The sequence below is a fragment of the Lacerta agilis genome, chromosome 7 (assembly GCF_009819535.1).
Source record: "Lacerta agilis isolate rLacAgi1 chromosome 7, rLacAgi1.pri, whole genome shotgun sequence".
Lineage (NCBI taxonomy): Eukaryota > Metazoa > Chordata > Lepidosauria > Squamata > Lacertidae > Lacerta > Lacerta agilis.
The window spans coordinates 30,457,671-30,482,611 of record NC_046318.1 but is presented as its reverse complement, the minus strand read 5'-3'; the positions used below and the strand labels follow the sequence as shown (position 1 = coordinate 30,482,611).

Below are 24,941 nucleotides of genomic sequence, written 5' to 3'. Positions count from 1 at the left end.
GCATTATGTTAAAGCCTGCAAAATGCATTTAAGTGCATCGAAAACTGAATAGGCTATTATGAAAGAAAACGAAAGGCACTAATTAAATTGTCTACATTTGGTTGTCTCAGTTATTGATTTATTTTGTCTTCATGATTGTATAGTAACACACTGCAAACAAGCTAAGCTTCTCGCACAGTACTGAACAATAAGTATTGACAAAAATGACTGCGGTTGCCACGCCACATTCTATTTGCTATTTTTGTAAGAATGTTCGCAATCAAATTCTCTTTTTGCAAAAGAAAATGACTGTCTCACAGATGGATAAGTAAAGCCTTATCCAACCTCCCAACCCTCAAATTATCAAAAGCTGTTACAAGTTTCAACAAGCTTTTCTTCAAGCTGTAAGATGTTGCTAGAAGTAGGGTGAAGCATTTATAGGAGTACTGAATTGTTCAGCATTCAGATCTGCCTTCCGTTGAACAAAAGCTTTCGATAAGAAGTATTGCAGGAGGCCTGGAATCTTAGGACTTGAACCCCAAATTTAGGAGAGCAGAGGGTAGATTCCCCCCCTTGAGGAACATTGCTTGCTTGTAATATGTGTAGAACAAACTATAATTCTTAAATACACTAGTCTCTGCTGTGCCTTGATTTCCCAATGGGTACACAACCCTGGGTGAGCAGCTGGAACCCCCTGAAATCTTCTTGCTGCTTGGCAGAGATTGGGGGTGCTGCACAACCTCTGTAACAGTATGTTACTTGTGCAGCATGGGAGCTGCTAGCCCATGTCGCTCACCTGAAATCAGCACTATCACCTCCCAGATATAAGCCTGAAAACAAGTTAAAAGGAGCAGTTACAAGAAGGAGTTGGAAACCAGGAAGTCCCTGGTTCCAATCTTGTTTTGGGTTCCACCTTAATAGCTGGCCTTAGGGCAACAGTTATCTCTGAGCCTCAGCCATCCCACCTGAAAAAAATTGGAAAGTGCATCCTGTCTAACTTAGTTGGGGTAAGGTTTACTGTCAAAATATGTGAAGTCAACATATGTGCAGGAAAAAGTAATTATTATTATTTTGCTGAAAGGCAACTGTGGTCTAAATGATTCCACCACCATACAGAGCTCTTAAATATGGATTATATTCATGGCCTAGTCAGCATATCACAAGGTGTGAATACAAGGTCAGGTCTATAGCTGCGAATACCAACACTAACTAACTTTCTTCAACAGACAATAAATATAGCCCAGGATAAGTATCACAAATGGGCTCCTAAAGTTCAAACAATTCAGACATACAACTGAATGCAAAATTATGTGGAATTTTAGTTTTAACTTTATAAATGGGGAATGTTCAATGATAATATACAATTGCATGTCTGACGGATGATTTAGGACTACAAAGAAAACACGCTTATCTGCCTCACAGCATACAATTTAAATTGAACCCGACACACATGGTTTTGCTAAACAAGCCCTTTCAAAGCAGCTGAGAAGATATTTGATAGGAACAACAGCCAGCAGCCCACTAAGGGGGTCTTTGAATGTTGAAATAAACATTCAAAGTGGGGGAATTGATCAAATACATGCTGATAGCTGAACCAAGTTGACACACCACTTTCCAGTCAGACCCTGCTATGCAAGAACAGCTAAAATAAAAATTTGATTCTGTTTTGTTTAAAAAATGATCGAATCCTAACCTTATTTTATTTGTAATATTTATGCTGAACACCTGTGGTCTGAAGAACAGAAAGATATGAAAGCCTGCAACATTTTCACAAATACATTTCCTGCATATCCAGCAACAGTGAAAAGCAATTCACCAAGGCACCTACCTTGAAGAAATATGTAGAGTGGAACTCATGGCTAGATGCTGCTGATGAAAATGTGTTAGTCTGGGTAACTGTTGGTGAAAGGTCATTTGAGTACAAGTTTACCCCAACCTACAGATAATGCCATGGACTTTTAGCTAGGGTGCCACAAACTTGTCTACAATGATTTTATGCTGAAAGGAAGTAAAAGACTGGTCACAAAGATGCAATACCATGTAATGTGGGATAGTGAAGATGACTGCAGTGTGTGTTTGTGTGTGTGTGTTTCAGTGAAGCTACATTGGTGCAACCCACAATCTGCCTCTTGTTCATACTCTTAGTCCATTCACTCCATTCTGTGCTGTGGCTTTGGGTAGAGAAATCTTAGTCACACTCTGTCTACAGGCAGTCTGTGTTAGCTCCACCCCCTAGTGATGCTCTAGTGATACTAGAACTACTAGATCAGGGGTCAGCAACCTTTTCCAGCCATGGGCCAGTCCACCGTCCCTCAGACCATGTGGTGGGCCGGACTATATTTTTTTTTTTTTGGGGGGGGGGAATGAACGAATTCCTATGCCCCACAAATAACCCAGAGATGCATTTTAAATAAAAGCACACATTCTACTCATGTAAAAACACCAGGCAGGCCCCACAAATAACCCAGAGATGCATTTTAAATAAAAGGACACATTCTACTCATGTAAAAACATGCTGATTCCCGGACCGTCCGCGGGACGGATTGAGAAGGCGATTGGGCTGCATCCGGCCCTTGGGCCTTAGATTGCCTACCCCTGTACTAGATAGATCACTCTGTTACTAGCCAGCCAGGTAGGGATGAGTTGGAAAGCTGGATAGGCCCTCCCTATAGCATTTCAACACTACCTGTAGCCAAGAGGAGGTGTGACTGCAGATGGAAACAACTGCCTTTGCCAGCAAACGTCTTAGGAGAGAAAGGGAGTCTCTGCCCTTTGACTGCTGTTGCTTGCTGATCTGCATTATGCTTACACAAAGGAGAAGCCCTTTTCTGTAGCGACTGTCTGACTTTGAAATATCCTCCCTGGGGAGGTTCAATTGGCATTATCATCTTTTTGATGCCTGCTTAAGCCATTTTTGTTTGCTCATGAAGTTTAAAAGGGTTACATTTGTTTTTGATGCATTTTTTTAAGCTGTTGTCTTTTAGTTGTATGCTAGGTTTGTTTGTTTTTTGAATGATTATGTTTCACTTTTCTTTTATTTGGTTATTGTTGTCAATTTCCTTGGAATCTGTTTGGATGAAGGGTGACTTGGAATGTAATTAATTAATTAAACCATTTTTTCCTACCATAGCTCTGGAATTGGAAAAGTGCAACACTACAAACAAGCATGGCCCCTTCCATTGTTGGCTCAGGAATCACATAAAGGAATCGGTAACCATCCCTCCAACTTTTTAATTTCAAGATTAATGTGGCACTGAAACATAGTACTCTATGGGTACTGATGGGACAATCATATTGGCAAACCTGTTGGGTTCTACATTGACTAGTAATGAAACAAACGTCTATGCCACTGTCCCTTCCCTATAATGCTCCATTCAACACTACAAGCTGCATTAACTGCCAAAAGGGTTTTTTCTGCCAGAGGGTTTTGGAGAAAAAAGCTTATGGGAAATGAGGGGATAGACTTACTTCATTTCCCTCTCTGCTGTGCCTTCCAGCAGTCATTTAGAGAGTTAACTTTGCTGAATTCAAGCAAATTGGATTTGTGCAGATAGCAGCCCTATCCCTTTCCTGGACACGGTCAATCGAATTAAAACAACAGTTCTTCTAAGAGAGCTTTTATATCTTCCTCTGCTTCTACATGTTCACTTCCTCATTGGAAGAAAGAAAGAAAAATGACTCGAAAGATGGAAAAACCCAGGGTCACTTTGCTCTGCTCACCAGATATGGTTACGAACAACCTTCCTGAAATAATATTACCTAAATGATTATTGTAGAGAAAAAGATTAACATTTCTAATGTTTAACCTTATCTTTCTGGTTCACTTGATCCCATTTATTTTCACAGAACCCACTTATACTAATAATAATGGCTGTAGCATAATAGATTAAATAATGGTAGAGTTGACCTCTGCCTTGTTACATGTTGAATTACTTCATTCGCTGTATATTATATAGGCTGAAAGAGAAGCTTGGCAGCAGTCCTCTAAGGCAGGGGTGGCCAACTCCCAAGAGACTGCGATCTACTCAGCGTTAAAAACTGTCAGTGATCTACTCCCTTTTCTGGGGTTCAGGTCAAAGTTGTTGAGCTTTTTTTAGGAAGGAGGAAGACCCATTGGGGGGGGGGGGTTCGAGTCAAAGTTGTTGAGTTTTTTCAGGGAGGAGGTTCAGCTTCTTGGGGGGGGGGAGCCAATGATCTACCAGTGATCTGCCTGTTGGACGTGCCTGCTCTAAGGTGAGGACTTGTATTGAGGGCAAACCATGTTACACGTAACTGTCTGAACAGTCTTTATTTTTATTTTTTAAAGCAATTTTTGGATGCTACATTTTTTAGCAGAGGAGGATATGATACTTAAAAACTCTTCCTATCCTTTGCCAAAGCTATCCCTCTTTATGGAATTGCAGGTATCTATTTATAAAAGGAAATTACATACTGGGACCTTGCAGGGAGGAAGCAATGGAAAGGGGCAGTGCTGAGCAGGAAAGGGTTAAGCATCACTCGTTTTTCCACTCAAAATGGCAGGAATATAATATATATGTGTGTGTGTGTGTGTGCATGTGCACGCGCTGTGGATTCACTACTATCATTTGCACGTAACATGCCTTTTAACTAAGGCCAGGACAGGCCTGATATGACCAACTTTCCTTAATTTAGCCTCCATTAGTTTTGACATTTGGCTAACAGTAACATAACATTTTTGGTTACAGGTGGGTAGCCATGTTGGTCTGCCATAGTCAAAACAAAATAAAAAATAAAAAAATTCCTTCCAGTAGCACCTTAGAGACCAACTAAGTTTGTTCTTGGTATGAGCTTTCGTGTGCATGCACACTTCTTCAGATATGCACATTTTTGGTTACTCTTGGTTAAGCAAACCAATTAATGAACATCGGTGTTTGATCCCTTGCTGACATGGAAAAAATCTGTGGATTCACTCGCAGAAACATACAGAAAGCATCACAATAGAATTGTATAAAAATGATGGGTTGTTTTGCAGCAATATGCCTCATATTCTGCAATGTTACGTTCAGAAGAAATGATTGACTTTTAAAAATAAATATTTTTTGTTACTTGCTACATTATGTACAAAAATGATTTGAAACAATTTAAATGCTAAGTTCGCCTATACTGTATTTAGGGTTTGAAAAAAAATGTGCTGGAGTATGGAACTATAGATTTAAAATTTATAAATATACAAAGGCTTAAGAAAGTATTTCTTTAAAATTAGAAATTCATATTCCAGTTGTAAAATCATTTTTATTGGTACAAATATACATTATGAATAAACTCCCTTCAGCGTGTATTATAAGCAGATGCCTGTGAAATATGCAAAGGGGGAAAAAAATGAAGAATTGCTTTTACAGACAAGAATCTACTTTTCTTTCAAAAGTACATGTTAGAAGCTAGAGAGAATGCAGACTGACCCTCAAGGTGCCCTCTAGGAAATACCAATAGTAATAAAATGTGCATTGCCCTCATTCCAATCAACAACAAACATTTACTTATGGATATGGAAGCATATCAAGTTATTAGTAATTCTGGGTTGTTGTTTTGTGCTTTAGAACAGTACACAAAATGTAGGATATTGTGTTCTTATATACAGTACAACAAACAAGAAAAAGGTCTCCCAAAGGAGAATGTAAAAATCATATCCAAGCATCTAATATATATTATTTATACAAATTATTTTATTAGTGTGCTCTGTTGATATAATTACAATGTGCAATTGCATTCAGCAATAATATATTTATAAAGTAAGTTGCGTGCAAGTTTGACACATTTACATTCAGCAGTACAACACCTCTCATGCTGTACAGTATGGGTTAGTGTAAGAAACTGTCCAGTTCCTTTGCTTGGGGTTTCCTCCTGCAAAGCCCCGCAAAGCAAGGCATTATTTTTATAGCTGCTTCAGAGAAATTCAAGTAGAAGACATGAAAAAGTTGCTGGCTTTTGCAAAGGCGTGAAAGGGAATGTCTGGAATCATACAGGTCAGGAAAAACAAAGGATCAGAGCCATGAAGTTCAGTTACCAGTGCAATCATCGACACTTTCTCCCCCCATTTCCAAATGCTCCTCTATAAAAGGAGGGTAACTGATCAAAAAGAGGGATAAGCAGTACCCTTATTGTTACAAAAGAGCACTGCCAAACACACGACCAAGCAACTAAACAAAAATAAAATCTTTATCAGCTTCTTCACCAGAGTCACTGGACTTGCTTCCCTGCTGGCCATCTTTACTTAAAGACCTCTGTTTCTGCTCCTGGTGTCCTGGGCTTCTCTTTGGACCTGTATCAGAAGACAGAATGTTGAGTTGGGAAGCTGCAGAGTGGACATCTTCATCTGCTATGACCCCAGAGCTATCACTATGACCCCAATATCTGCTCTGTTGCTCCAAATTGTTCTTGAATTAGAGTTCTGTGTAACTCAAAAGCTCATATCCTACGTTCCGAATAGAAGCTGGTTAAAATAGCAAGTTATGGCCAACATGCAAAGGATATCACAGATAGTGGTGGGATTTCCACAGTTATCATGTATGGCAGAAATACATCAATTTAAACCGAACCAAAACATATGAAAACTTGTTCACATTGTACATGTAGCAGCAGCTTTTATAATAAATGAACACAGCAATACTTGCATCTGTTTAAAAAGACAAGGTATTGGTAGTTTTTAATCATATAAAAATCTAAAACTAGCCTTATGAAGCAGCCAAGTTGACATCAAGCTGTTGTTGCTGTACAGACAATTTATCTTCCATGAAGATAAATGGTTTGCTTTTGACTTCTACTGCAACCTTCTTATATTGCACACATTGTCAAACTCATTTCATCATAGACAAAAAGTGGGTAAGTATAACGCAAGGAGTTTAGAGCAAATTGTTGCCTCCTTTTTTTTTGCCCACAGCAGAATGCATGTTATGTGGAATGCATTATAAAGAACAATGTGCTTGAATGTGCACAGGTCAACAATTATACCAATAATCCTTCCCTAAGATAATAACTGAAATTGCTCTCATTCTCTTTAAAGCTCTGATGAGTCACATATGCAATGAGGCATATTCTCAACACAGAGGGAATTCCTCCATGTTTGGCAAGTGAGCACATCTGCTTGTTTCCTATTATTCAGAATTCACCAAAAAGACAATTCCACTCTATTCATTATCAATGTGAAAACATACTCACTGGAGAGCTAAATGTAAGACTAAGAATTCATAAGTTATGATTATTGCTTGTAAATTTATTCATGATGATCTGATAATGGGGATTTTTGTACACTCGGAGACTAAGAATTCTGAGATAAAAGAAGAGAATGGGTGAAACCCCGTGTTTTGTTTTTTTTAAAAAAAACTAAAAATCAGATTTAAAGGTTTGATTGCTGAGCTGCAACACATGGTAATTAAGTGATATAAGACCCATTTATTTCAGCATTGAATAGGTAAAAGATCAAACTTTTTTTGCTGCAGTGCTTTTGTTCAGCACGGCATTTAAAAACCTGCAGGGATGAGAAGTACTTCCTAACATACAAAAATGAATAATGTAGTTGGAAAGGAAATATTTTCACATCAGATATATATATATATATATATATATATATATATATATATATATATTTGCTATTCATTAAGACTGCTACCCTGTGAGGAACATGTAACTGTCTCTAAAATCAATACTGCACATTAGAGTTCATTTTCAGAAACTAACTTTCTCAGGAAGGAAGTCTGAGGAACTGAGACACATAGTGGTGACAAGAGTCAAATTAAAAACTGAAACATCACTCGGTCTGGATGGCATCCACAGAAGAGTTCTTAAGGAACTCAAATGTGAATTTGCTGATCTTCTAACAAAAACACCACATGCCCTTAAGATCAGCACTTGTACCCAAGAACTGGAAGATGGCCAGGAGAACAACAGTTTTAAGAAGGGAACTAAAGGGGAGCTGGTGGGAGGTTTAAAAGCAGAATTACCATACATACAAAAGAACAAGTCATGCAGAAACAGAAGCAGAACCAGAAAGGCTTCTACAAGAGTACGGTAGGTCCTGTCTCACTAACTCTCAGATCTCTGAGAGTGTCAATGAGCACACAGAGGAGATCCAGTTGACACTGCGTACTTTGAAAATGCTTTCATAAAGTACCTCACCAAAGACTCCTGAGCAAGTTTATCAGTCATGGAATAAGAGGAAATATCCTCTTGTGGATCAGTAGGTGGTTAAGGAACAAGAAGCAGAGAGTGAGAATAAATGGACAATTTCCCCAAGGTACAGTTCTTAGAACACTAATTCCAGTTAGCTCTTTTCTAGATTCGCCACAAAGCTGTGGTTCTGGGGAGCTGTCCAAGCTGAGCTGGGCTGTACTGGTGGCTCTTAATTCAGGAACTAGATTGGATCAGGGTATCATTCAGCCCGGACACTGAGATCCAGCACCGAGGGCCTTCTGGCGGTTCCCTCACCGCGAGAAGCAAAGCTTCAGGGAACCAGACAGAGGGCCTTCTCGGTAGTGGCGCCCGCCCTGTGGAACGCCCTCCCATCAGGGGCCAGAGAGATAAACAACTACCTGTCATTTAGAAAATACTTGAAGGCAGCCCTGTTTAGGGAAGTTTTTAATTTGTGACTTTGTATTGTATTTTGGTATTTGTTGGAGGCCGCCCAGAGTGGCTGGGGAGACCCGGCCAGATGGGCGGGGTATAAATAATAAATTATTATTATTATTATTATTATTATTATTATTATTATTATTATTATTATTAAGGGAGGATTAAAAGAAGCATGATTCTGAACACCAGCTGGCTGGGAATCACAAATGGGGAGGGTGCTGTTGTGCTCAGGCATTGATTAGTCACGGTGGGAATAGGATGCTGGTGTAGATGAGCCTTTTGGCTTGATCCAACAGAGGTAATCTTTGGCACTGATCTATACGGAAGTGCCCCTGATAACTGTTTTTTTTTTTTTTGCAATACTATGTTTTCAGTCTGTATACCTTTGTATGTGAAAGTGCAGTATGTGAAATATTTAAATAAATACAAATGAATGAAAACACAGGTACATGGGAGAGCTTTATTATGATGTGTAGATAAGTCTCCAGTAGGTCTAATGATGCTAGGAAATCCTGCTCCTTGATGGATGGCACAATGCATTCAAAATTTCAAGTTTGCTAGGAATTCTTGGCCAGGAGTTGCCCACACAGCCCTGTTTTCTGGCCCCAAGGGGGATGGGGAAAGGAGAGACCCTGGAATGCTTCTGGCCCTGTGACATTCCTACATCTAGCATGTGGCAAACCTCTAGCATGTTTACACATAAATATATCCTACTATGCTCAGTGCGGCTTCCTTCTAGGCAATCTCAGCCTCAGATTTTGAGAATCAAACCACTTAATAAGGTTTTACACACACACGTGTGTGTGTGTGTGTGTGTGTGTGTGTGTGTGTGTGTATGGAATTAAATATTAAAGCACTTAGTATGGTTTATACAGAGGAGAGTTACCAGAATTGCTGTGCTGTTCCTTAACCATAAACCTGAGAAAGGAAAGCACTGAACAAAAATGCCTATTAAGTTGACTAAAGGTTTCAGAAGGGATGTATTGTAACTGACACTAATGAACTTCAAGCTCAACTTGTAAATACCGTATTTAATTTTCTAAGTACAGCTCTTCAAAGAGACAGGTGCTTAATCACTAGGCGTAATCAAACCGCTGAGGACTGTTTACATTTGGAGTTCAGCATGGAGAATTGAGAGTGCTGTTGATTCTTGAGAATGTGACCAAATGTTAAGTCAATGGGCTGGTTGGCATGTCATGCTAAGCCAAACCATGGCTAAGGGCAGGTATCAGGGCTCCTGGTGAGGAGATTGTGGCCTCTTTGTTCTTCCCTTGTTGTTTTGCTGAGCTAAGCAGCGATGGAGAATTGGATCTAGCTGGCCAGCTAAACCAAAAAGCAGAAGTTTGGACTACATGCTAAACCAAGCCATGGCTTAGCTCAGTGTTGTGCAGCAGCAAAAGGACTGGGGAGAGCAAAGTGATGGCTATCTCCTCCCCAGGAGTCTACACACTCATGTGTTCACACTTAGTCTGACTTGCAAACCAGCCCAATGCTTCTTATTGAACCAGCCTTCCCTGCAGACGCAAGAGCCTCTCACAAGGCTATTCTTAAGAACATTCCTTTTCCAGAGATACACTACTGGGTCAGAAATGAATTGGATAAATATTATACTTGGAAATTTCTACAGCAGGCAACAACTGATGCCAAACTGTATAGGACAAAGACCTATGTACTACTACCTGAACTCATATGATTTTTCACTAGCTCTGAGTGCCTAGTAAAGGATGTGACTGTTGTATCCCTTGCAGAGCTGCGAACATTTCCTGCCTCTTTAATGTGCAGCCCCTGCAAGGCACATGCAGTAAATGACCGAGGCAAATTATTTCAGATTTTGAAGCCTGATTAGCTTAATCAGCAGCATTCTTAGCCTCATTTGTTTATATTATACAATTTAGCAGCCCTAATAATAAAAATGTCATGCTTTGCATATCCTGATATTTTGCATGTTTAGTAACACAACAATACACAAAAGAGAGAGAGAAAATAAGATGGCATTCTTTCATCGTTTTTGCCAAGCAAATTGTGTCAACGATTTACTGGTAAAAGAACCAATTAACTGAGTGTGTTGGTCCACATAAATTTGTTTTGAACTGTTTTCAATGCTGCTTTTTTAAAATGATGTGGTCCGATCTGAGAGCCTTGCAGTGAAGAGTGGGGAATAAATAAAATGAAGTTATGGGGGAACGTGAAAAGGGAGCCAGGCTTAATACAAAACTATAGGTGGTGGCAGGAGGATATAGCTTTTAACCAGTCCTAACATATACAGTATACTAATCGAGTTGGCTGGCTTAAGTTAAGGACCGAGAGGTAACAATAGCAATACACATAAAATGTTCTAATCCTACACTTACATGGCAAATACATCATACTTGCCAGGGAGCTGGGATTGACTGCAGGTTTCTATAGGGGCTGAACATGTGGTCAAAATTCATGGGAGGGGTGTTTTCAGTTACCCCACCCCTTGCTCTTGGAAGCCTTATAAGAAGCTTATAAGTAGTTGCTGCTGCTGCAGGAGAGGGCCTATGAGCAACATCATAGGAGGTGTGTTTCTAGGACTAAGGTGAAACCTTGCAGCTCCCTTGTTATTTTTGCTATTGGATGCTGCACGTTGTTTCAGTAATTTTGTTACATTTATAGTGTTGAAATGTAGGTTTTTTGCGTTGTTATATTTGCTATTGTTTTGCTACGTTATTTTGGAGTTGTTTTGCAGTGTTTGTTTGAAATGCACTCCTGTTTTCTTTGTTGTAAGCTGCTTTGAGCATGGGTGTGTGTGTGCGCGCGTGCATGTGAAAGCAGGATACATATAAAATGAATAAAAAATCCAGTTTTGCCTCTTTGTAATGTGTGAGATGTCTGTGAGCATCACCCTTTCTTACTTTCCTATCAGCAGATGGAGCACTGTAGAGCTTTTTAATGAAAGAACATATGAAGAGTCTGCTGGATCAGGCTAATGGACCATCAAGTCCACCTCCCTCTTCTCACAATGGCCAACCAGAAGGAGGACCTAAGTGCAATCTGTATTGAGATTCCATTTCTGCCAGCCAATGAGAATACATGACAGGAGTTCTCTGGGTCAAAGCAGATGGGACAGTATCTAATGTGCATGTTTTTAGAAATGCAAATACTGCACCAGCTTAGGGAGTGGGAGTGATATTTATCGGGATAACAACAGATGAGGAGGGGGCAATTTAACCTTGCCCTTGCATGCTGAGGTCCTGAGGAAAATCCTTCCCCACAAATTGGTATTTGCAAAGGGAGGAAATCTGTATTTGATGCCCAGGGAAATATCAGCTTCAGAGGCAGCATTTTCTGCAGGGCTGCAGCAGGATTAAATTCTGTCTTCTTGCCACCTGCTGTCACAGTAACTACCAGCCCTGCTGGAGAATGCTAGCTGAACTGTTTTGAAAACCCTGCATTTTAAATGTAAAGATGCATTTAACATCAGCCTCCTGTCTAGCTTGGCCCTATGACCGAGAAGGAAATGATGGAGGTTGCAGAGAACACAAAAGATAATGGGAGATATAATTAGCACCATGGGCTAGAATGGAAACAACCCCTGCAGAAGGGCGAGGCGTGTGCATGCATGCAATTAGAACACATAATATAGGTAAATTAACACATTATTATGACCAGACATTAAGGTCATATTCAGAATCAAGAAGTTTGCAAATTGACTTCCAATAGCTGAGGACATGAACAATTATACAAAGGGGTGTGTGTGCTTGGAGAAATATACTAGCATTCTCACCTTCATGTGAAAGAGATCTGACTGCTGGTTGGGGGCTGCTCTGTCCATCTTTTTCTTTATCAGAAGGAACTCTTTTCAGAACGGGGGGAAGGAGAGCAGTTTTAGGGGAACCTGGACCAGATGGAGACTCTGGGATATCCTCTGTGGAAACACAACATGCACACAGAAAAATTCAGTTACCAGCTGCCCAGCATCTAGGAAATTCATTCACATAAACCTTCACACAACCAACCAACCAACCAACCCACCCAAATGTAGTGATTTAGTTTTTGAAAGCATGATAGAAGAAGAAGAGGAGTTTGGATTTGATATCCCGCTTTATCACTACCCGAAGGAGTCTCAAAGCGGCTAACATTCTCCTTTCCCTTCCTCCCCCACAACAAACACTCTGTGAGGTGAGTGGGGCTGAGAGACTTCAAAGAAGTGTGACTAGCCCAAGGTCACCCAGCAGCTGCACGTGGAGGAGCGGAGACGCGAACTCGGTTCACCAGATTACGAGTCTACTGCTCTTAACCACTACACCACACTGACAGAGGAGGAACAGCCTCAAAGCTAAGTGTCTCCTCTCTAAAGTGGGTAAGCTGGAAGAAATGAAAGTGCTGAAGGGCTACGTAGCAATAAAGGACAATAGAGGGGCCTAAGAAGTTGTTTAAATATGTTCCAACGAAGCCTCAAAAAAGTTTTTTAAAAAGCTGTATTTCAATATTCAGAAATGAGGGGAAACAATTTGCTTAATCAACACAAGAATAATGTAGTAATCTTTGAGACCTTTAGGGCAGTACTATAACGCAAAGGCTACAAATTAGTACCTCAGTGTTTAGGGGAATTTCTCATTCTCTCTCATAATTTACCATTGCAATCCCACTTCTAGCATTTAAAAGATTAGTCAGGATTAGCAGAGAAGAACAATTGAAATACGCCACCGAACAAAATAATAAGCATTATCTTATTTTCTGAATTTTCTCTTCAGTATTTAACTATTGACTTCTCCACACATAAGCCATTGTGCTAATGCTAGCGTAAAGAGGCTTCTCACCAGTCCGAGAGGCAGATCGTGGCTTCTGAGGAACTGTTGGCCGTCCTGCTAGGCTGGGCTTTACTGCCTGGAGTGGAGGCTTTGGGCTGGTAGGTGTGCTGGAAGAACTTCTTGTCCTCGCCCCAACTTCTGTCTTTGGTTCAGCCTTTGTGATTTTCTCTGATGTGGTTACAATAGAGTCACCTTTACTCAGGGCAAACCGGTTCTCTGGAGAAGACTGGTGGAGCTTGGTAACTGAAACAAAAGGACCCAGTGAACATTGAGAGCAACAGTGCAGTGTATTAAAAAGTTTCTAGCCTCCGCAGGTGCAGAGAAAAACACAGAGGGATGTGTGTGGACTGACAGTTAGTCAGGAAAAAGAAAAGCTGCTACTTTCCCCAAGTGTCCTCTTTTCTGACCCATGTGAATATAGAGTCACTGACAAGCAATGTCAGCGAGACATCCAATAGATTTTCCATCTCTGTGGGAGCTTTAGAAGGAGAATGTGCCCAGATTCCTGGAATGGTTTGGACCGATAGGACCAATATATTAATACTCTGGCTTTAGAAACTAGCTTGATTCTCCTGGTCATTAGCACTTTAAGCAGGACTTAGGGTTCATGGTTGGCTCCTCAATGGGGCCCAGGTTGATGACTGTAACACATGAGGGACTGAGTGGGATAATCTGATGTAGTCAGTTTCCATAGAGGAACACCTGAACATTAGACACAAGCCTGATGATATGGAGAGTGTGTGAGTGCAGAATACTCACTCCTTTACTGTCAGAAAATATCACCACCCCCCTCTTATTCTCTGAGGTCTGGCAGCAGCTGTGTGCTCCAACAGAAAGCTTTATGAGGCAGAGAGAAACTGGGCTGAGGCTTAGAAAGCCCCAAAATATCTCAATGTACCTTGGGCAGATCTACTCTCATCATTTATAATGTTAAAAAGGTGTTATGAAAATGTGACCACCACAGCAGCGAGCCACCGGCAATGGAAAACTGCCATTAAGCTTTCTAGAGTGTTATATTTAATAGTGTTCAGAAGATCAATGTAGATCCAGCCCTTATGTCAGTGCAAGTCTGTGAAAATGGCTGAGGAGCTGCCCTGAAGACTGGTGTCCAGATAGGCCAACAGAGAAAGAGCCAAAATCCTTCAGTAAAGTCAAGGGATCTTGATTCACCCACCATTCAGCCTAGGATGGCTAATCACACAAACATGAGAGTTGTTTTGGGGTGGACGCATTTCACAGTTCTATAAAATACAATGGCCTGTGAATTACCACCCTGGAATTCCTTAATCAGGTTAATTCACTTACTGAATTCTATGCAACATAAAGATGCTTAAGTCTGCCTGAGTGATGCTTTCTTTTTTATTCTCAAATATATCTAGTTTATATATGTATATAACATGAAGGTTTTTTGTGTCAAATGGAGAAAGCAGTTTTTCTACTTACGCATTTTATAACTGAACATAATCCTATTCTATTGCAGAACATTATATCCCAAACTCATAACTTGGCCCAGCTACCTCCTATTTTACTTCTTACAGCACTGTTGACCCCAGGAATTCCAAATTCAGAGCTAGGTGATTCAGGATGCAGGCCACTTTCCAAGACATTCTACTAGCTTACATAGATGTTTTTGTACTTTGACTTGTACATGTGTGCATGCATTCTGTGACTAAAAGTGTATTATCTACGTGAACAATATGTTCTTCCAATTTTTAATTCCCATTTTTGGGAGAGTGTTTGAGAAATACTGGTATATGTTCAAACATTCTTGTAAGATCTGTGAGAACTAAATGTTCTCTCTCCCAGAATTATTTAAATATATGGAACACCTTTTGCCACGGGTAGTATCTTTCTTTCCAATATATATTCTTTTGCCTTCAAAACCCTCTCCCCATATTCATCAGCTAAGCTCGTTTCAAAGAGAGGGCTTATGTGGTCAAAAGCAAAAAGGATCTTAGCACATGCACACTGTATATACAGGGAGCAAAGCAAGTGTTTGTGCAGTTGGCCATGTGTTATTTAGACACCATTTTCTCCCTGGAAGCATGCAATAGAACTTCCTTGCCCCCTGAGAATTGCATAAATCTGCTCTGGACGAATCCTTAGAACAGATTTTAAAGTCACACAGAGAGGTGACAAGCCATGTTAAGATCCACTGCACAGCTTAAACTCCTTGCAGGAGGAACCTTTGGCCCTTCAGATGTTGCTGAACTACAACTCCCATCAACCCCAGAAAGCATAGCTATTGACCATGATGGCGACTGCAGTTCAACAACATCTGGAGGGTCAAAGGTTCCCCACACCTACACTAGCAGAACTGTTTCTGGGTGGTCCAACTTTCCATACCAAGTCGGCCACAAGAGTACTTCAACATGGAACCCACAGGCCACACACTGCCTTGCTGTGTGTGGGGCATTCAAAATTTGATACACCCCAGCCTTTGTGCTGCTTTTCCAAAGCTGGGTAAGTGAGGTGCTGGCTTTGGGAAGAAGGAGTGAGGGCTCTGGCAGGGTCCCAAAGCTCTCCCATCTCCTCCCCAAAGCTGGGAAAGCACTAACTAGGCTTCGGAAGGAGGTGGAAGGACACTAGGACCCTGTCAGACCCCTCATAGCTCCTTCTCAAAGCCCCGTGTCTCCCTTATCCAGCTTTAGGAATGTGATGTGAGCTGGGGGGGGTGTCAAATGGGGCCACATGTTGGACCAACCTGTTTTAGTTGGATACAGCCCAATCTGTCAGAGATCATATACCAGTAGTTGGTATACCAGCCACAGCCAAAAACAAACAAGACCACCTCTTCTCTTTCTGCTAAATGCTTCCCCCAATTTCCCCTCTTCTTGACACAGATATGAAGTTAACTAGGGCCACACTTTGCCCAGCTGTGCTTCATACAGATGGGGTTGTTTGCATTTAATAAAAAGAGAAAATACACAGTTAGGATGTTTCAGAAGTTAAGAGAAGATGGGAAGCCAAAGTAGCAGTGGCAGATGAAGTGGCTACTTTTACATATTGGTTAAAGTCAGGCAGCCATTTTATATGCCTTTTTTCATCCAAAGACAAATGCCTTTTTTTCATCCACAGAGAAATGAACATTATTTCTGGCACTAATCAGTTCTATTCTACTTCTTAGCAGGTGTCTTGCACTCTTAAAATTCCTTAAAAACTGAAGTGTGTTTCTTTCGTCTCCATTTGCATTCATAAGGCAGATCTAAAAAGGCCGGAGGGCAAATTCACAGCACACTCTTAGAACCACTTTCTTCTGTGTTCCCATCACTGCTGCCTGGAACTTGATTTCCAGGCCTGGCATAGAGGATGCTACTAGTTAATTATTCCCTGTTGGAAGCGTTCTAGGTTAGCTTCCCCACAGTGTAGTGAATGAAAACGAAACAAACTGCTAAGCAACTGGCACCAGCTACACGTAAGACAGGTCAGAATTCTGCCCTACAGAGGGAGTCAAAGAATATAGCAAAGTAGGTCAGCTTTCACAAATATAAGTAACATGTCTACTCTGTAAAAATTGGACAGGCTATGAATAATATAATTGCACTTTTTTAAAAATCAAGATTTGAGCAGGTGTAGTTTGCACGGCAGGGTGTGGATATGGGGGAAATGGAAACTAATTTCCATGGTATTGTGCAGATAAGGCTCGGTCTGCATGGCTGTAATCACTCTAACCATCAAGTACATTCACAAAAAGTATATTACCTCTAATCATTCATTTGTACTAACTGATCGGCAACAGCAAGCTTGTGCACACTAGTTAACGAAGTAGCATTTTACTAATAGCAACGCACCTGTAGCACCTCCTTCCAGCCGTTCTGAATTCACCGAGAGATCTGTTGAGTCTCTTGAATCGTTCCCTAGTTTCTTTAAAACAGAAAGAAAGAAAAGTGTGATAAGGAATCCTTGAAAAATAACAGAATTCTCTGAACTTGGTTGATACATAACCATTTTCCAAGGCTCCGGACTATTATTACTGTCGTCATCAACATCCCCATCATCATTAATTCAATCATTATTCATATTCTTATTCTTATTCCAATTTATATCTCGTTCTTTCTTGCAAAGGACTCCAGAGTAACAAACATGTAATTAAAACATCTCTCTGTCCATTTTATATTGGGCAGCCCTTGAAGAATGTTTGAAAACTCCAAATGGTACAAAACAGGACAACCAAATTGCTAACAAGGACCGGCCAAAGAGAATATATTTTGGTGGTATAAAAATACCTATACTGGCTGCCAGTATGTTTCTGGGCTTGAAGTGGTGAGATGGGTGTCTTAGCCTTTTAAGCCCTGAATGGCTTGGGGCCCAGGAATCTTAAGGACCACCGGAAAAAAACATTCATTCGAATGGTGGAGCTCCCTTCCTAGACATGTGCACCTGGTGCCTACTCAACAATCTTTTTTGGTCCCTGGTAAACTCCATCCTGTTCACCTCTGCCTTTAGTGGCGTTTATTAAGGCCTGAGATCCTTGTAGCTGCCCTTTGCTGGTTCTATCAGCTGTGTTTCTTTTCTTTTTTTACATCTAGCTTTATTATTTTCACTGCAGGTTCACATTTTTGTTTTTAATGCAACAAGGCTGGATAAATATTTATTCCAATCCCGTTGCATACCTGCATTTCTCATGCACTTTCTTCACTCTGCAAGGGGGGAACTTCTGAACAGCCTTCATTTTGGCTTCCATGTACCGGTACTTACGATTTCATTAAAAAATGAATCTATTAACAGAACATCACTTCCCCATGATGATATCGAAGTAGCATTGTGCGCAAACTTAATTGTAATCCAATTCAAGCAGTTGAAATCCTATTTAGGAATATAAGAAGCTGCCTTATATGGCAGCACATCCAGCTTAGTATTGCCTATGCTGAATTGCGGTGGCTCTCCTGGGTTCTATATGGGGGGCATCCCCTACCCTACCTGGAGGTGCTAGGGCTGAATCTGAGACCTTCCGTAAACACAGCAGATGCCTTACCCTACTCTGCTACTTCTGTACTGAAACAGGTGGCAACCAGGATGCCTTTATGAAGTTGTGCTAACTCCCCTGTCCTACTTTAGATTTACTACCACCTGTGTGCCCAGACTTGATCAGTTTTTATATGGCATTGAAAACTTTTCTTGACACTGTGCTACATCACATCTGAACAACAGTAAATAACTATCACATTTCAGCAGTCCTTGGTTTACAAGTACAGTACATCTCTGCATTATAGGATGTGTAGGCTAACTTATTTGTTATTGAACACCCTGAGCTGACATTTACCGTAAGCAAAATCTACGCTTTGGGAAGATGGCTAGCCTGTGACAACCCACATGCTGCTGAACTACAACTCCCAGCATCATTCACCATTGGCCATGTTGGCTGAGGCTGATGGGAGTTAGGAGTCCAATAACATCTGGGCAGCCGCATTTTCTAAAAGTTGAACACATCTTCAACATGTGCACGTTTAGCTTTACATGCTTGGCAAAAAAATAAATAAAAATAAATAAAAATTGGGCAGGCATCCAGGAAATTAGTTTTTTTCTCCCAATCCCACCCACCATTAAACACATTAGGGACACCTGCCTCTGCTGTAAATCAACTTCCTGGAATCCTTTTTTATCTTTGGAGATGAAATTTCTAGATAACACAATTTCATCTTAGTAAACTAGGCCACAAATAAAATAGATTTACTATCATGTACCCATATCTTATAGCTAAAACCATTTCTACACATAAATAAGGTAATGCACATAAATTACGAAGTAGGAACATACATCACACAGGAATAAAACATTAAATAACTTTTGTCAATGGCTCCACCATAAAAGCTTTTTGGTTGGAGTTTCTTCACTCTTTCTAGCCAACACCAGGTTTTTTTTAACTTGTTGGATTAGGCCAATAATATCTATTCCAATTTCACATATATGTGTGGTACCTGGGAACATAATCCCTAAGTAAGTGGGAAGTCACCTGTATTTTTTTTTACCTATTTGATATCTAATTGCACTTCATAGCAACTGCAAACATTTCCATCTCCCAAATCTCACCAGTCTTGCCATTGCTTGCTGGAGAGTTCTGTTTTAAACCATCTCAAGTGCTAAGTAAGCCATGCTACTTGGTCTTATTTGCATTGCATTTGTTCCTAGAGGTAATATTAAAATCTCTTCAAACACTAGGTGGAGCAAGACCACCACTGAATATTTGCTTGGAGAGAAGACTAATCCCCTGTTCACTGATCTTTCACTGTTCCTGCCAATTCACACAAAAAACCACCCCCACCCCGCCCAACATTTGCCATCTTTTCATCTAGCACACACCTGCTCCTCACTAGCAATTGTAGCAGGACTGTACTAGGTTGCACATCAAGTAGTAAATTCCTTACAGTTTTTGTTCCTACCTCAGGTACGTTTAAGCAGCCAGCTGTCACCTCAACACTTATACAAGCATGCTAATTTTGTAACAACGAATACAAAAATATAGAAACCGAAAGTCCTACTGGCAATTTTGAGTATAACCATCTTGGTCAGAATCAAATGCCTCAAGCTGGCCGCCAACATTTAGCTACATTGTTCCATGTAAGCCCTCAAATGAACTGCATGGACCATTAAAATGAAAATGTCAATCACCTTTTGTGCATATGCTGCTCTGCGCTCCTGCTTGGCTTTCATTTCTGCTAAAAGTCCGCTACCCATCACTTGCACCCCATACCGACGTCCTCCTTGAGGACTGCCTTTGCTGTCACTCTTCTCAAGCTTCGACGCATCATCTGAGGACCCCTCCTCTATTGAGTCTGGCGTTTTCAGTTCCTCGTTTTTTTCAGTGTTGCCATTCTGTTCAGCTGATTTAACCTCTTTCTTTGCAGTGTCCGCTGTGGGGCCTTTGACAGCACCTTTGGGTGTTGAGGGGTCCTCCGACACCAGAACAGTTGGAGGACGTTCAGATTTTGATCTAGATTTGATTAAATTGAGAAAGCCACTTTTCCGAGAATCTCTTTTCTTCTTTTCATCAGTGGCTTCGCCGGAATCATTCGTGTCTGCGCCTTTTGTTGAGGACCTCCTAATAGATGAAAAAAGCACATAAGCTATAATGGCCTCATTTGGACATAATGCTAAACTATGGTTTAGTGTTACATAGACTCTTGTGTTTCCGCTTTCCACATCTGGTGAGATCACAAGGATATTGGAAGCTTTCACTTGTATTTTGACTAAGCAGAATTTTGAGCCATCATAGAACTGTAGAGCTGGAAGGGACTTCAAGGGTCAACTAGTCCAACGCCCCTTCAATGCAGGAATCTTAGCTAAAGCATTCATGATAGATGGGTACCCAACCTCTGCTTAAAGCCCTCCAAAGAAGGAGAGTCCACAACCTCCCGAGAATGCATTTTGTATTACCAGAGAAGTCAACCTGACTGCCAACTCATGGTTATGTGGGGTTATCATAGCTCTCCCCGGGGAGTTCGCCTGGTGCCTTCATTGTATACTTTTTGGCCCCAGGCGAAAACATGCCTCTTCAACCAGGCCTTTGGCTGCTAAATATTCTACAGCCTTTTAAATGCGTCTGTGGGAAGGGGGTTGTTTGTTGTTTTGCTTTAATACTTGTGTTTTTTATCTTGTATTTTTATTCTGTGAACCACCATGAGATCTTATGATGAAGGGCGTTACGAAAATTTAATGAATAAATAAAAAGAAAATGAATAAAATAGCATAATCAAGTAGAACACATTCTGTTTGGCCAAGGAAACGAGGGTTTTGTGTGGTACCAAATTTTGATACCTACCCTCAAAATACCTGCATTTGCTTCAGCTGAACAAAATCATTCCTCCTGCCCTAAACCACTTTGAAAAGGAAATGCAGCATTTAAGTACTGCTTGGCACAATTGTTTCACTGTCTGCTTTTCCTCACCACTGCCTTCCTCCTTGGCCTCCTTTGCTTATGCCACTCTTTAATCCTACACAACGCCCTGCAGTGCCATCACATGTAGCACTGGAATGTCACCAAGATACGGTGAAGCATAGGTTTCGCATGCAGAAGTTCCCAGGTTCAATCCCTGGCATCTCCAGATGCGGCTTAGAAAAGACTATTTGCCTCAAACTCTGGAGAGTCATTGCCAGTAAATACGGAAAATACTGAGCAAGAAGAACCAATGGTCTCAGTATAAGGCAGCTTACTAAAAGAATGGCTCTTCCGCTTAAATTGCAATCATAAATAATTCTAATGCACTTAAGTGGCGCTATGGTGACATAAACCCAAATATATGTATATATAGATGTATTTAGCATATATAAGTAACTTTAACTTACTATTGGCATAATTACGTCTATTACATTAGCACTAGCAGTGTAATGTACTTGCTATTTTGAATTTTTAAAGACAGAAAACACCCCCAAATATCTACAGCAGCTTCTGCTACTGCACCTTGCTGAAGAATAAGACTTACTTTGAATCCATTTTTGTCACCTTCTTAGTGAAAAATTCATCAACGCCTTCATCCACTCTTCCCATAAGACCATTCTGTTCACCATCTTGAGGTGCTGTCGTACTCACCTGATAAGACACATAGTTTTACTTAATATAGAAGCCTCTGGAGGTTCAATATTGGCAGTTATGGGTGTCAAAAGCCATAACTGTGTATGGGTTTGAGAAGCAGCAGCTTTTCTTATGAAGAGTGCTGACAGAGGACAGATAAATAAGCAACCAACAGGGCTGAACGTGGTTATCAGAAATCTTTAAAGCACGGCTTAAAGCTTGTACACTATTTAAATAATGGAATAATAAGAATCCTAGAATTGTAGAGTTGGGCGGGACTATGAGGGTCATCTATTTCAACCCCTCTGCAATGCAGGAATCTTTTGCCCAATGTGGGGCTTGAACCCACAACCCTGAGATTAAGAGTCTCTTGCTCTACTGACTGAGCTATCTCTCATATGAAGTAAAATATTACAACCAAAATTGTCACTCACAGCAGTTTGCGTGGGCTGTTGTTTTTTATTCCTCTTAGGCCGTAGCTTTGTAAAGTGCTCCAGTTTTTTCCCTTCCTCGGAAGGCAGCTCTGACATAAGCCCAGAAGTCCGTTTGTCCACTCTTCCGGAAAGGAATGGGGGGTCTTCTATGTGGATGGGAACTTCTTCCAATGCTTTGTCCAAGTCAAACTCCATCTCTAAGAGAAATATTTGAAGTTTATTATATTTGAACCTCTCCTTCTCTGGTCAGGTTTGTTAACATAGGCATAACCTTGTCAATAAGCCCCCTCAGTGGGAAGTGGTATTTGTAAGCAGACATGTCTGAAATAGTTTGGAATAATGACAAATCATGCTTTGATGATTGGTTCTGAGCCTCTGGATCACTTTTATGCCCCACCCTTTCTGCACTCCCTGGTTTGTGGCAATCCAGAACTGGAAATTATGGTTTGTACATAGTTTCCAATTCTGGTTTGGATATAATGATGAACTATAGGATGTCTTAAACCAGAAAGGGGATGAGGGAATCAGAGTCCATAAGGGCAGGAAGAAGGGAGGGAGAAGCGTGTGAGTGCGTGAGGCTTGACGATGACCAGGCCTACAGCATCTAAACAATCTTCACTCATAATGTCTCTAAATATAGAATTGCAGTTATCAAAGTATTTCAAATCATCTCTTTTTTTGTAGACACAGGTTCCCACACAACTAACACCCCTAAAGAAGCTTGAGCATCAGTATCTTTTTTTGAATTGTTAATTTGTATAAGGTTAGAGGAGAACACCAGACCAAATAATGCTTATACTCTAGAACAGGGATGGGCCCTTCATTGTAGTCCATCATCATATGGAGAGTCCCCATCCCTAGTCTATTTAGGTAAATCTTATAAATCTTAAGGAAGTAGCTTAATAAATTGTGAAAAGAAACAACCACCAGCTAAGAATCACACTTACCAAAAGCTCTGGATACAGGCCTCAACATTCTACTGTGGATACTCTTCCTTTTAGACTTAGGAGTCATCTGCAGAATGAAAAGATGGCAAAACTTAATGTCACAAGTGCTGACAGAAAAGTGAGCTGTACCAGTGCAGCTGTTAGCTCTGAGTAAGACTGGAATATATTCTTCATATTATGAAGTCAACACAGCTGTGAAAGATGGAGCAAAAGCAAAGCTCGTTTAATTCTGGATCAGAAATCAAGTGATCTGTTAATCAAGTAACGGTTAATTAAGCTTTCTCTCTTCAGAATCATTCATAATGATCATTTATTGTGCTGGAGAGCATTCAAACCTGGTGTTCAGAATTTATAATAAGTCTGCAAATTCATCACGTTTGATGAAATGTGGTTGGAAAAGGAGCAATGTCACATAGTGCCATCTGATTTTTAAGCAGTTACTGAGATTTTGCAAAAAAAAAAAAGTATTATTATTGAACAATGGAAGCATTATCCTAAACGTTATTTTTAGTCAAGCTACCTTTGAATGGTGTTTTCTATTTTCAGGCATTATACCGACAAAGAAAGAAAGTTCACACCTAAGCATGAACACCTGAGGGTGTGCGTACTCACAACAGGAACTATGGTTGCTTTGTTCCTCCCTTGGTCCTCCTGGTGTGGTGTGACCTAGTTTGGCTTAGTGCTAGGACTGAGTCTGCGCTTATGGTTTGTCGCATTCCAAACAAACCACAGGCTGTAACCAAAGTTTGTTCTTGGCCTACCTACACCCCCCCCCAAATACAAATAAAGCACAGACAAAAAAGCAGTCAAAACACCCTAAATCAGGGGTCCCCAAACTAAGGCCCGGGGGCTGGATGCGGCCCTATCGCCTTCTAAATGCGGCCCGCGGACGATCTGGGAATCAGCGTGGTTTTACATGAGTAGAATGTGTCCTTTTATTTAAAATGCATCTCTGGGTTATTTGTGGGGCATAGGAATTCGTTCATTTCCCCCCAAAAATATAGTCTGGCCCCGCACAAGGTCTGAGGAACAGTGGACCGGCCCCCTGCTGAAAAAGTTTGCTGACCCCTGCCCTAAACAAATAAAAACCAAAGGAAAGAATCCAACTCCCTCAAGTATAAAAACAAACAAAGAGCAAACACAATAAAAGTAAGGAGGGGCAGGGGGAGGACCACAAGTAGGGTATCAAAGGGCATTGTTGTGCCCATCGGCACTGTGCTGAGAACTTCAGATATGGACCATCATCAGAATAATCTCATTATAAACAACAGTAGTACTCAACAGGGAAGAGCTTCAGGCGACACCCCTAAAAGAATCTAGTTCATATTACTGTGGCAAACACAAAAAATCCACAGAATCAAAATAGGAAAGGATACAGATTTAGAGTAGGGGTGGGGGGTACCTCTTCTGTAAGCTTGATGAGCCTATTCCCACTATCTTGTTGTTGCCTGGGTAACCAGTTCCTGAACCAAAAAGTACAAGTTAAAAGAAACTAAATGATGCTAACCAGTTAATTAGAATCTGAGGTACTTTGGTGTGCAACAATTAGGAAGGAGAACAGGGCCTGATTAAATGCACACAGAGAGCCCTCAGTCCCCCTGCCCAAATTTTCCTCCTTGCTCCACATGAGTTTCTTTTGTACTGCCTTCCATTCATGCAACACTGCATGCTATTATATGTTTACAGTTGTTTTCCTGATATTTCCCATGTC

General features: G+C 40.7%; 1 protein-coding gene across 4 annotated transcripts in view; it reads right to left on the bottom strand.

Annotated features, from left to right (window-relative positions):
* Positions 1 to 5,212: 5,212 nt before the first annotated feature.
* CARMIL1 (capping protein regulator and myosin 1 linker 1) overlaps positions 5,213 to 24,941 on the bottom strand; it is a 134,958-nt gene continuing 115,229 nt past the window's right edge. For all 4 annotated transcript variants that reach the window (XM_033154724.1, XM_033154726.1, XM_033154725.1 and 1 more), the window contains 8 exons: positions 23,231 to 23,297; positions 22,284 to 22,480; positions 21,761 to 21,867; positions 19,950 to 20,379; positions 17,132 to 17,204; positions 13,350 to 13,583; positions 12,314 to 12,454; positions 5,213 to 6,259 (listed from right to left, as the gene is read on the bottom strand). In XM_033154724.1, coding sequence (XP_033010615.1) covers positions 6,138 to 6,259; positions 12,314 to 12,454; positions 13,350 to 13,583; positions 17,132 to 17,204; positions 19,950 to 20,379; positions 21,761 to 21,867; positions 22,284 to 22,480; positions 23,231 to 23,297 — 1,371 coding nt within the window. In that variant the 3' untranslated portion in view covers positions 5,213 to 6,137. The remainder of the gene's footprint in view (positions 6,260 to 12,313; positions 12,455 to 13,349; positions 13,584 to 17,131; positions 17,205 to 19,949; positions 20,380 to 21,760; positions 21,868 to 22,283; positions 22,481 to 23,230; positions 23,298 to 24,941) is intronic.